Source organism: Pelecanus crispus, chromosome 3, assembly GCF_030463565.1.
Source record: "Pelecanus crispus isolate bPelCri1 chromosome 3, bPelCri1.pri, whole genome shotgun sequence".
Classification (NCBI taxonomy): domain Eukaryota; kingdom Metazoa; phylum Chordata; class Aves; order Pelecaniformes; family Pelecanidae; genus Pelecanus; species Pelecanus crispus.
In genome coordinates, this window is record NC_134645.1 from 115452472 (window position 1) to 115466456 (window position 13985).

The 13985-nt window shown below is 39.0% G+C and overlaps 1 protein-coding gene across 1 annotated transcript in view; it reads left to right on the forward strand.

Moving 5' to 3' along the window:
- TAF1B (TATA-box binding protein associated factor, RNA polymerase I subunit B) overlaps window positions 1-13985 on the forward strand; it is a 51976-nt gene that overhangs the window by 13704 nt on the left and 24287 nt on the right. The window contains exon 8 of the mRNA XM_075708126.1: window positions 1213-1312. Coding sequence (XP_075564241.1) covers window positions 1213-1312 — 100 coding nt within the window. The remainder of the gene's footprint in view (window positions 1-1212; window positions 1313-13985) is intronic.

Below are 13985 nucleotides of genomic sequence, written 5' to 3' on the forward strand. Positions count from 1 at the left end.
TATGAGGAACTCGGTGTTTCAGCTTGTGGGGTTGGATCCAGCTAGCAATTGAAGTGTTTAGGCACTGTCCCATCTTGGGAGCAGATGCAGAGCCCAGCCTTACAACCGCTGCAGGAACCCAGGAGGGACTTGCAGAGTTCATAGACCAAGAAGTTAGTAATCTATGTAGTAAGATCAGAGAGATACGGTGCAGATAACACAGTGGCAGGAGAGAAAATTGTTTTAAAATCTCTAATATTATTTAAAGAACAGGGTCTTCTCTGTTTGAAATGTTAACTTATTTCAGTTTAATGTACTCTTTTAACAAAATTGTTTTGGAGGAGACAGGAAGGCAGTGCTAGCTTAGTGCTATGGAAGACCACTAATATGCTTTCATCTGGAATGAAAGTAATGTCTGTTCCCTTGTGAGGATCCATGCTTGTTCAGTGCTTGCTTTGCCTGGTGTGAATGTCAACTGAGATGTTAGATAAGAGCAGGGATTTGGTGTGGTGGTACCTTTTTATTGGTAGCTGCTGTTAAGTCCCATCTTACATATATATATGTATGAAAAAGTCAAGAAAAATCCCAAATAATACTGTCAACCACTTACCAAAGCCATTTTTTAACAAAAAATGCATTATTTGGGTGCAAATAAAAAGTAAATTATTTTGTATTTATCAGTATACAAAATCATTTCTAGTCATATGCAAATAATACTTTTTTAAAAAAATGATACAGATGCAATTAATGGGGTTTCAGTTCTGTGTATCTGCTCATTATTCTGTGACTTTCCTCCCTATGACATTACCTGACTCAAACTCCTCAAGCAGAAAGTGTGTGTTTTAAAAATAAAATTTACTTAAAGCTTTAGAATTTTGAAAAGAACCTCTATGCCATTCAAAGGAGGCTTAAAGCAGTTTCAGAAATGCAGTAGCTGAAGAATGTGCAGAACAAGCTCCATATAAGTGTGCTGATTGTAAGCTTACTGCCATAACTTTATTATTTGTCAATTATATCTGAGCTTGAACTTAAAGGCCTGTTAAATGATTGAACTGGTTTTTGTCGTGTGGAGCATTTAGGGGTGTGTAACTTCAGATAGAATTGCTTAGGCAGTATAATATTGATGTTGTTTCAAATCAGAAGTTGATTTGTATATTAATTTTAGAATAAACATATGCATTTGTCATATTAAATACTGTTTTGATTTGGTCTTCATGGGTTTTTTTTATGCAGGTTTGTCATTGAAGGTCATATTCCATATTTGAATGTTTTTCAGCATTTTCCAGAGAAGATGAAATTATGTGGACCTGATCTTAAGATCTTTTGTGTAGAGGTAATTTTTTTCTTAAAGGGAAAGATTAAAAAAACCAACCAAGACCTAGTTATCTTGTGGTATTTTAATTTTTTTGGTCACTGTACTAATAAATTATTAAATCTATTCTTATGTTGTAGAGTTCATGTTTTGCATTATTGGAGCCTGTGCAGAAAGCAGTGCACTCTGCGACTCAAGAGTGCTTTAATCTTTAACCAGTCTTACTAAGCTGCTTACCTAAGTTAAAACGAAATCAATAAGTACTTGTGGAGAAAAAGGTATTCAGAACTGCTCTTGGAACACTCAGAAATAGGATTTGGCTTCATGTCTAAGGGCAATATATTATCCTTTTAGGTGTTTATTTAAAATATCTCTTGAATTTGTAATTCCATATTCTTGTCATGAAATATGGTTTAGATGCTAGCTCTTGTTCTGTTTCTTGCTGTACTGGTTGAAATATAGCAAACCTAAAATCTACGTAAAGGGTTACAGCCCTTGTAGAAGCTGAATAGTGATGGACAGTCTTGAGTAAAATGTAAATTTCCCTTATTTAAGTTTATTATCTATTGTGGTAATGATTGCCCACTGGTGTTTGTGTTGCAGAAAAAAAGTTTATTATGGATTTTTGAAGTGTGCAAATAAAATCTTAGCTTTTAAGAGCAGAAAGCAGTAATTTTGCTAACAGGAAAAGCTAGGTTCTTGGTCTGCTGTAAGGTGTTTGTAGCCCAAGCCCTCAGTAATGATGTTGCGAGTAATGTTACTGTTCTCCAATATGTAGCTTATATTCAGCAGGGCGTGAGTTGTTCAGAAGCTAATCTGTAGCATTTTTTTGGTACTACTGCTATCCTGTCTGGATAAATTATAATTATGACCTCAGCTTTTAAAAATCAGGAGATAAATTTAATATAAATCTTCTTGATTTCTTTTTCTGTCTTGTATCTTTTCTATTAAGGAAAGGTCTATCAGGTGTGGGTGTTAACTTTTTAAAAAAAACTCTTTTAATTCTTAATCTCTCTGTCCTTTGGAGGTGTTTTTGTCTCTCAGAAATGGTTACATAGAACTTGTATTCTGGCCTGACTAAAGAAAATACCCCCTCCCCCCCAAATTCTATGAATCACACAGATAGAATTTTTGTATGAATTGGTATGAATTGCAGATGTAAAACTTGTACCATGCCTCAAAGTGGGAGATCGGGTTTGCAGAGAGGAGATGACAGTTGCCCTTGGAGGATCCTACTGCTTTCTTTTGGGATAGAGCTGGTCCTGGCATGCGGGATGATCTGCTGCCAATCCTGAAGGTGATTATCAGTTCCCATTAGCTTGATTTCTCCCAGAGCTGTCGGTTTGGATTATTCTACTGTCCCTCTATAAGCACATTTCCACTATGGATTGTAGCATGTCCTGATGTGGGAGCGGGACTTCATAACTTGAGAGCCACAGGCTGGTCAATTTAATCTCATTCCACCTTTTGTCTAAAAGAGGAAGTCTAGCCACTTCGTCCTCAGTCTTAAACACTTATATAGCATATATGTGCTTTCCTTTTTTCACAAACTAGGGGTGGGGTGGGGGGGAACCCCACAAATCTGATTTTTTTTGTTTTAATATTGCTTATGGTGAGTCTGTATGTAGTGTGGTCTGCTATTTAGCTTACCGGAAATTGCTGATCTAAAAGCTGGATTTGTGTAACTTTTGACTTCCATCTTGCTTGTCTGTGATACTGACACCTGCACCCCTCACTTCCAAAGTATAAGTAAATATACATACTAATCAAGTAATCTATTAACTTTGTTTTCATTGAGATACACAGGTAAAGTTCTGTAAGCTTACTGTACAGTTTATTTTCCAGCCACTACAGTATTATTGTGGCTTCCTCTTTCTAGGAGTATCTGCTCCCTACTTTACCTTCAACGTTCCTCTAGTAATGCAGCCTCAGCTTTATTTACTTCTAACATTTTTGTCTACATCATTGGCTGATAATTGCAAAAACCTTTCTAGCTGTTTCCTACATCTTATGTTTCAAAACTGATCTTACTGCTCATTGCAGCACTGAGATTACCAATAGCTTACTGTATCTAGTTTTGTCATCTGAGTTTTGAGAAATTCAAGAGATGAGGTTATTGTCCTGGAGCAGGAAGTCAGATTGTGTAATACTCCATCCTGAAAATACAGCCTGCATTCTTTTCTCCTTGGTGTTCTGTATATAATATTCTATAGACAATTATCTTCAAAACCTTTATGGGATTATGACTGTTAATAACCAGGCAGGTAAGATGCTCTAATGCAATGGCATTTGTTGTGCTTCAAGTCTCGTGAATGTAAGTTGCAAACATGTTCAAAAATCTTGATAACTGGCAGGACTATTCAATATGTCTCCTTTTTATTTTGAACAGATTTTTAGTGCATTTAATTGTGTACTGTGCTAATTCCCTGCAGCCCAAATTTCATAGAATCATAGAATGCTTTGGGTTGGAAGGGACCTTTAGAGGTCATCTAGCCCAACCCCCCTGCAGCGAGCAGGGACAGCTTTAACCAGATCAGGGTGCTCTGAGCCCCGTCCAACCTGACCTTGAATGTTGCCAGGGATGGGGCCTCCACCACCTCTCTGGGAAACCTGGTCCAGTGCTTCACCACCCTCATTGTAAAAAATTTCTTTCTTATGTCTAGTCTAAATCTATTCTTCTTTAGTTTAAATCCATTACTCCTTGTCCTGTCACAACAGGCCTTGCTAAAAAGATTGTCCCCATCCTTCCTATAGGCCCCCTTTAAGTACTGAAAGGCTGCAATAAGGTCTCCTCGCAGCCTTCTCTTCTCCAGACTGAACAACCCCAACTCTCTCAGCCTGTCCTCGTAGGAGAGGTGCTCCAGCCCTTGGATCATTTTTGTGGCCCTCCTCTGGACCCACTCCAACAGGTCCATGTCCTCCTTGTGCTGAGGGCCCCAGAGCTGGACGCAGTACTGCAGGTGAGGTCTCACCAGAGCAGAGCAGAGGGGCAGAATCCCCTCCCTCGACCTGCTGGCCACGCTTCTTTTAATGCAGCCCAGGATTCGGTTGGCTTTCTGGGCTGCAAGTGCACATTGCCAGTTCATGTCCAGCTTTTCATCCACCAGTACTCCCAGGTCCTTCTCTGCAGGGCTGCTCTCAATCCCTTCATCCCCCAGCCTGGATTGATATTGGGGGTTGCCCTGTCCCAGGTGCAGGACCTTGCACTTGGCCTTGTTGAACCTCAGGAGGTTCACACAGGCCCACCTCTCCAGCTTGTCCAGGTCCCTCTGGATGACATCTCGTCCTCCTTGTGTGTCAACCACGCCACTCAGCTTGGTGTTGTCTGCAAACTTGCTGAGGGTGCACTCGATCCCACTGTCTATGTCACTGATGAAGATGTTAAATAGCATTGGTCCCAGTACGGACCCCAGAGGGACCCCACTTGTCACCGGTCTCCATGTGGACATTGAGCCATTGACCACGACCCTCTGGATGTGACCATCCAGCCAATTCCATATCCACCAAACAGTCCACCCATCAAACCCATATCTCCCCAATTTAGGGAAAAGGATGTTGTGGGGGGCTGTGTTGAATGCTTTACAGAAGTCCAAATAGATGACATCCATTGCTTTTCCCTTGTTCACTGATGCAGTCACTCCTTCATAGAAAGCCACTAGGTTGATCAGGCAGGACTTGCCCTTGGTGAAGCCATGCTGGCTGTCTCGAATCACCTCTCTGTCCTCCATGTGCTTTAGCATAGCTTCTAGGAGGATCTGTTCCATGATCTTCCCAGGCACAGAGGTGAGGCTGACAGGTCGATAGTTCCCACGGTCCTCGTTTCTTCCCTTTTTAAATATGGGCACAACATTCCCCTTCTTCCAGTCAGCAGGGACTTCACCGGACTGCCATGACTTTTCAAATATCATGGAGAGTGGTTTGGCAACTACATCAGCCAGTTCCCTCAGGACTCTGCGATGCATCTCATCAGGTCCCATAGACTTGTGTACATTGAGGTTCTTCAGGTGGTCTCGAACCTGATCTTCCCTTACAGTGGGAGGGGCTTTACCGCCCTGGTCCCCATCTTTTGGTCCATCGACTTGGGAGGGGTGAGGAGAGAGGTTGCAGGTGAAGACTGAGGCAAAGAAGTTGTTGAGTACCTCAGCCTTCTCCTTGTCTGTTGATACAAGGTCGCCTTTCTTGTTCATCAAGGGGGGTACACTTTCTTTAACCTTCCTTTTCTGGTTGACATGCCTGTAGAAGCCCTTCTTGTTATTCTTTACATCCCTTGCCAAATTCAGCTCCAGCTGTGCCTTGGCCTTCCTGACCCCCTCCCTACACAACCGGGCAGCTTCCCTGTACTCTTCCCAGGACACCTGTCCCTGCTTCCACTGCCTGTGCAGTTCCCTCTTGCTCTTTAGTTTGACCAGCAGGTCTCGACTCAGCCATGCTGGTCAAATTTGAATCAAGAAGTAGTTATGTTGTAGTAGCTTGAAGCATTTGAAGTCATACTATGTATCGTTTTATCAGTTAAGTACAGATGAAGCCTAACTTGATAAGGCTCATCTTATATAAAAACACTCTCAGTGGTTTAAAGGTTTTCTTTTTTTTTAGTAACAATTTCCCAGATACCCAAAATACACTGAATTTGTACAAGGTTGAAGTTGTTATAGATTTAAAAAAATAAATGGAACGATTATTACAAGGTGAGTCACATCTACTTTCTATCTTTCTATGTAGTGACGTGTGTATGCGTACATGCACAAGTTTTTTTTTTTTTTTTTTTTAATGCCTTGTCATTCAGTAGTAGTATTTCATATGCAAGGAATGTGACTAGTCTCCAGCTTTCCAGCTGATGAACTTCTGTGCTGTGTAATACAGGAATGGAGCCCATATCACTGGCAATTTTTCCCTGTCCTGCGTACAATTTAGCAATTAGAGGTGATTGCAGCATCTGTCATACAAGGAGCGGCTGAGAGAACTGGGATTTTTATCTGTGAGAAGAGAAGGCTGGGGAAGGATTTCAGTAATGTGTATAAACACCTGACAGGAAGGAGTGAGGATGGAGTCAGACTCTCTTCTTTGTGGTGTGCAGTGGAAGGACAGGAGTCAATGGGCACAAACTGAAATACAGGAAATTCCATTTAAACATAAAACTCTTCTACTGTAAGCATGATTGAACACTGCAGCAGGCTGCGCTGAACCACTGTGGAGTCTGCATCTTTGGAGTTGCACAAAACCTGACAACACAATCCTGAGCAACTTACTGTAGTTGCCCCTGCTTTGAGCAGAGGCATTGGACTTGACGATCTCCAGAGGTCCCTTCCAACCTCAAGTATGCTATGATTCAAATGGTGTAGTATGCCTTGTATTCTATTTCACGTTTTCAGTGTAGGTGGCAGATAAGCCCCTCATAATTTAATAATGGAACAGCATAATGGAAGGGCATAACTTTTCATTCTGCCCAAACTGAACTTTAAAATACCTGCCACAAAGGTTATCGTATCTGGACACCTCTGTCTAGAAGTCTGGGAGCTCTGGGTGTAACTGCCTCATAAATAAGGAGAAAAGGAGCCTCTACCTCTTCGTATCATCTTTATCATGATGCATAACTGTTAAGACACATGTCAGGTTCTAACTGGAGATCAAGTACTACCTCACAAGTACTTTATGAAGGATAAAAGTACTTTATAAAAGATCTTTGTGTAAAGTGAATTGTTTATCTTCCATATGTGTTTATCTTTCCATTGCTCCAAGTCTCTTTTCTAAGCCTTCACTTGATTAGTCATCCTATTTATCCCTTCCTCTATTAAAATCGTGTATGTTAGAAGTTAGCCTTTGATAAATGGGTTTTGCCTAAATGCACGAACAGAGGGTTCACGGGGCAAACAGCAGCAGTAGCGGGATGCTCCTGCTTGCTTCTTAGTTCAGAAGTTCTAAGTTCCCAATACAAGAGAAGAAAAGCAAGTTTTCACCTTCCTCTGCAAAATTTCATTTTTCTAAAACAAGTATTCTTATTCCATTCCATTAAAACCTTCTTTTATGCATCAAGAAAGAATAAGATACTTAAATTTTGGTTTTTGTTCTATGCAGGAGATCAAGTTTTTTTTCCTTGCTCTTTGCAATTTGTTTAACTACAGTAAATCCCTGCTGATCTGGAGGCTTGTGCTAGTAGCCAACATGTCTTTAATGAGCACAGTAATCTTTTCTCTTTTAGGTGGAAGTCATCTTTGTTTCCTTTTTAAGGTAGAGGATATCTGTTTCTTTAAAAGCGTGCTAGTGTAGGAGTTAAAACAAATTTGTAAATTAGTAGTAGTATGTATAAAGTTCCGTGGGTAATTTGCTTTCAGCTTGTTTTATTTTTATTGATAGTATCTGTCCTCCAGTGGAGCTACATACAAATTCCCTCTTCCATTTCTGCTTGAAGTAGGGATATATCCTTAATATACACATCCTCTATTTTGCTTTTAGGGATTTATCTTTATCCTCATACAAAATTGATTAAAGCATCCCACTTCTCGTGAGCTAGCAACAACTTGTCCTTGCCATAGATCATTTTTCCTTACATTTGTGACTCAGGACTGTATACCTGATTATCTTTTATGTAATTAGTTTGTTTGTGCTTTAAAGTTGGTTCTTAGCTCTCTGTGCTTTGCTGTCTCAAGTTTACCTTTAGCTTTCATTACTTTTTATAAAGCTCATTACTTTTTGGTGTATTTTACCATTAATGATTGGTGGTTTTTTTTTTTTTTTTAATGCCCAAAAATAATTTTTGTTGTTGATTCTCAGGTTCCAAACAAACACATGCAAACTTAAATGTGTGTGTGTGTGTGTGTATATATAGTTAAGCAGGCCGCTCCCATGGCTGTTGGGCAACGTAATTTACTAAAGTATTGAAGATAACAAACACATGATTTTGGAGTATGTGCTGTGTGGAACAGGGCAGGTGTAGTCTTATAAATATCCTTGGATCCTGTAGTTCTGAAGAGCTTCGGGAATAGTCGTCTTTTTAGATGCACAAGTATCTGGACTTGGCAAGGAGTCCAGTGTGTGACCTTAGTGAAGTTCCCTTCTTTCAATCTCTCCTCCAACTTTAAAATAACTCCTTTTTTCCTAAACTTACTAAGAATCTGGGTTTTTTTCTAAGGGATGGGGGGGGGAGCGGCTAGGAGAAAGTTGAGTTTGGTGAGTGTTAGATGAATTCTGTTTAGAAATTGTCCACCAACCTGCCCTCAAAGACAAAAGGAATAGGTATTTACCTGATTATCCTTGCTACTACTTCTGCCCTGGAGTGGCGTCATGGAACGGCTTCTCTGTGTAAGCCTTTCTCTCTTTTTTTTCCTTTTTTTCTTTTTTAATCTTAAATGGAAGTAGCTGCACAATTCTAAGTCTGTCTGAAACCTGTCTTCTGAGAGGGCCACTGAATGCTTCATTGTTGACAGAGTGTTGATATACCATGCTGTCTAGGAACCTATATCTTGAAAATGCTTCCTTTTTTGTTTTATGATTTAATTCCATTCCTCTCTTCCTCTGTGTGTGTGTGGTTTGTTTTTTTTGTTTTTTATAATCCACTGAGTATTGCTGCCTATAACAACAAATGTTCTCATTTAGACAGCTTTGACCTTGCAACGTGAGAAAATTAATATCCAGGTTAGTTTTTGATTGTCTTAGTATACAATATTTTTTTTGTTTGTTTCCTTTTACACATCCTACCTCCAACTTACCCATATTAACAGAAGCACTGTTTAGTTTGAATTCTGCTGTATATAATTCACCTATTTCCATCCCTAGATGTCTTGATTCTTAAGTAACTCCTAGTGTTACTCTTCAGGTTTTTCCATGATACAGAAATGCTTCCTAAACTTCCAGCTGAGAGGGATGTTAGCATCTTCCTTACCTTTGCCTGTGGAAAATTCTTGAATGCATCCTGGCAAAGTGGCAGCAATATGTTGGGTTTGTCAGAAATTAGTGTTGTGGACAAGAGGAGAAGAATCATGAAACTCGAAAGCATGTGTCAGGATTTTCTCCCCTTTCTCCCACCTAACTGAAAGGCTTATTGTTTCTTCTCTCTGATATCTTCTTTTCTTTCAGGCTTATCTTTTTGTATAAAAATGATGTCTGTTTTTGTCTGTCAGATTAGGCCAGTAGTTCTGGGCAGCTCTCCATTGTGTTCAGTTTAATAAGAATTTTCATTCATGCTCCATTATGAACTGATGTTGGCTTTGATGGGAAGAGTCTGAAAAGAAATATTTGCTGCCCTAAGAAAAGGTCTAATTCATCCAGGGTTTTCCTTTTCCTTAAAGTAACCTGTGATAGGCGTTGAAGTAAGTACCATAGTGTATTTATAAAGTAGACTGAAAAACTTAAGCTCTTTTGAGAATGTGCCACTTCAGTGCAGAATGTTTTATTCTGTATGATGCTTTACATTTATTTTATTTGATTTGGAGGAGTATATACCTTGCATGCATGTGTGCACACACAAACCCTCTCTAGCTTGGATTATTAAATTTCTTTCTTCTTTTATTTGGGAATGAAAGGCTTGCTTTAAACGTTGAGAGATGATCATTCTTCTGTACGCTGTCTGGAAACTTTCCAGTTCTTTGGTTTCTTCTCTTACTGTATCCTATAGCCTGTATTTTCTTTTTGTTCTTCTGTTTCTTTCTTTACTTTTTTTTTTTTTTAATTTTGCTTGATTTTATTCTTGGCAGGGCTTTTGTATCCGTATTGATTTGCCACTAATCCTTCTGCCACCCATCTTTCCATGTCAGCTTCAGTCAAATCTCACTTCTGCTGAGGATTTGAGAGATCTGATTTCTGAGATAAATTTGCCAAAATTTTCTTCTGGTATCAAGGATGCTTCTGGTTTGCTCCTTTGTTTTGCATGCTTTGCTTTCCAGCCGAGCAGCTCTTGAGTTTTGAGTACAATTATAAGTTATGGTCTTCCAGTGAGACTTTGTGGTAAATTTTTTTTATTTGGGTCCCCTTTAGCTATTCCATAATGAAGGAAAAAGGTTTTTCAGAGCAGCAACGCCAGTAGAATGTGCTGTCTTCCTTGTGGGAGCTGGAGCTTCAGTCATCTCTCTCCTTTCCTGACCTTTTGAAGGTTGCTTGACTGACAGGATATTTTTAGCTTCCATTTTTCCCATTGCCATTGTATTATTTTGATCAGGATCCATGCCAAGCTAATAATTTTAGAGTTCCTGAATCTCCCCTTTTATATTTTTTTTAAATAATGCATATTAATGTGGAGAGTCCTTTGATGTTTAGAATTTCTTAAGATTATTTAAAAAACAACATTTGTGTTTCAGAGAGCTCCTTAGTTATTTCCTTGAAGCTTCTTGTGTGTAAATTATTTGGGCCTCTCCTTTGTAAACTACTCAGTTTTATCCGATACTGGTTTGCTTTTTTGCAGACATAATTTTTCTCTTCCTTACATATGATTTTAAGGAGATGGAATCATATTCTTTTTCCAGTCACAGAACAGTCTTGCTTTTTCTTCATATTTGTTTCATGACTTACCCATTTACCTGCAGCATTGAAATTCAAGGTTTTGGGTTTGGGTTTTGGGTTTTTGTTTTTGGTTTTTTTTCCCCAGTTTCCCTGCTGCTTATGGCTTAGTTGCCTTTACCTCTTGTTTCATTGCAGAATATCTATAGTGCTGTTTCTTGCCTTTTTTTATCCAGGAGATTGTCCCTGAGCACTATGCAGTCAAATCCCCCCTCTGCTTCAAAAGGGGGATCTTTATTTGTGGTTTTCCCTTTATCCCATTATCCCACAATAAAAAGAGGTATATGACAGACCTGTCTGGAAGAGTAGTGACCTACCAGGACTGTATTTGGAGAGGTCTAAAGTGTGTGCTTTCATATCTAGGAGCTACACATTTTTGAAACTTTTACTATCCTACTTGATAACAAGGTTTAAACTCGGGACTTGTATCCTAGCGCAGTACTACCCAGTGTGGGACTTGTCTTCCGGTTCAAAATGATGATGTAGTGTTAATCATTTATGTTACAATATGGTTAAATGTTGCTCAGTTTTACTGTGGCAAGAAGGTTAAAGATATCAAACCTCAGATTTAGCCCCTCTTTCTGATTCTCTTTGTTATAGTCAACGTTTCAATTGGAATACAGTTATTAATACTTGCGCTGTGTAAACATTTTGTGCCTTGTGACCATGTAACTACTCAGTTGCTCGGTAAAAACTGGTTTGAATTAAATGGGGATGTGCCACAAAAATGTATTTGAATCAATTCAGCTTTGTTCAAGCATAGTAAAAGCCATTTTGTTTTGTAAATTTAGCTGACAAGTAGTTTAAGATGCCTCCTGATTTTGATTTCCCTGTGAATGTTGGGGGCAGAAGAACTGTCAGGTAGCCTGGAGGAAAACATAAAATTGGAGGGTTTCTCATGGATTAAGAAGATTGCTCAATATTTTGACAATTACCTGCTGTATACAACCGAAACTAGGACTTAGTTGTACTCTTCAGCTTTTGAGGCTAATGGCTCAATTTTAGAAGTAATTTGGCATTCAATCCTCATTATTTTCTAATCATCTCTGCCAGCTTGTTATAAAGTGTGAGGGGGTTCATGTAATTTATGCTGCTAGGATTGGTTGAATAATTTAGCTATCTTCTGATCAGAAGTAGCATCAGTATTACAGGTTTCCTGGAAACTAGTGCCTTGAATATACTGTACTGAATAACCTGTGAAAACTGTCTATCACTTCTGTATCGAAGTGTATTGCTTGGCTTATTCACATTGGAAACACCTGTTTGCATTTTCTTGTTAGCTACTTTTGAGCTGCTACTGTTTGGTTTTGTTTCCTGCAGTCAGGAGCATATCACAAATTGATAAAATATTTTACCATGTTTGAAGTGCCTAAACTTAGACAGATAGGATCTTCCTTGGGAGGCTTTGAAAAGTAGCTACCTCTCTCACTTACTGAGACTATTTTCATTAGATAACTTAAATGTAGATGCTGAAGGAGGATAGATAGAGATCAGCAGAGGGACTGTTATTAGAGTATTGATGCTTCTCTTCTTGCCTACGCTCAGCTCTTTTCCTTGAGGGCTGGGCAAGCTCATAGAGTTTGCATGCTGCTTTCAGTCACGGTGGTTGATTCTTCCCACCTTGCACCAAGAACAAAGCCTAAGTACTTTTTCATCATTCTTTCGAATACAGAAAAAATTAGTATCTTCTCACATAATGAAACAGATGAGTGGTGAGCTGTACACACCACTTTATATTGTGTGGTGAGCACAGGAAAGGGTGAAGTCTGTACTCAAACCATGAGGTGCTCAGGGAAGAGCGCGATGCCTGTGAGGACGTTGTTCCTTGGGGATGGCTGGAGAGCATGCTGCTCAGATCTGCCCTTCTGTGTGCGTGGAGCCAGGGGCTAGAGATTCTGGGTAAACTCTAGCGGTGGCATAAGCTTATATGAAGTTGTAATACTGACCGCTGAAGATCCTTAGAAATCTCATGATGACTGTTTTTAGCATTGCTAAAAAGGCAGGTATTTGTCCTGTTCTTTGGGCTAATGCCTTCTTCAGGTTTGCTGGTATCATTCCTTGGTTTGTACCCTAAATTGGATGTGATGTGGCCGAGTGCTTTTACACAGCAAATGATATTTCATTCTTTGTGATTGTTTTATATCAAAGATGCTATTTATGGTACTATAATTTCATCAAGTTAAAAGCAAAAGGATTAGCATTTGCTTCATTACAGAGTTTGGGTATGTGAATAGAAGTTTATAAACTTGACAATATTTCTTAAGTGCTCGTGTTTCTTTAGTTGTGGGTGTGGATTTAGTCTCCTAATTATAGTACTCTTCTAGGAGGGGCAGATGAAGTGAATCACTGTTCTAGGGCTTTACGTTTTTTGTCCCACTGTCTCAGGAGGAGTGAAATTCCTCTGTATACTTCTGTATTCTGAATATTGCATGAGGTCACTGTACTGAAATTCTTACTGTGGAAATAATTTATACCATTTGGAGACTGCCTTGGTATTGCTAAATTGATAGGTGACAACAATGCGTTCTCTAAACTGACATTACTGTTTTGAATGCCGATATGTTAAATCATTTTCTAGTCTGAAGATGGTTTTTAAAATAAAATGGTCTGCTGACCTTTTTTGATGAGTGAACCTTGTAGGAAAAAGTAAAAATCATTGACACAAGTAAAGACTATCTACACTTGCAGAAGTAATTTTTAAAGAAGAATGATAATTTTAAACAAAAAATCCCAGTGTAAACAAAAGTATACCTACAAGTTGCTTAGTCTTCATCATTCTATTCAGTCTTGTGTTTTCACTTTTGTTCTCTTCTGTCTTCATACAATTCTTAATGCTATGTTATGAGCAGTTTGGAGCAAGTCTTGAAAAAATGCTACCCTCTTCATCAGATTTATTGGGGGGGAAAAAAAAGAACAACAAAAAAAAGGCAAACCTTCCCTCATTCTGCACCTAGTGAAATATGTAACCTCTGAGCTTCACAGTTGTGAGAATACAGATGGAGTAAATACAGCTTGAAATTTCTCAAATTTTCTTCCTGTCCAACAGGTGACTTAGAAAATATCTTGAGTCTATTTGGAGAAAAGAGCAGTAAGTAAAGAAAAGTTGAGTGGGAAGGAGACCTTAAAAGACAGATACAATGCAAGTTTGGGGTTTTTTGTATGGCATCATTACAGTGGGTAAGCATTACACATTAGTTTTTGGTTTTCT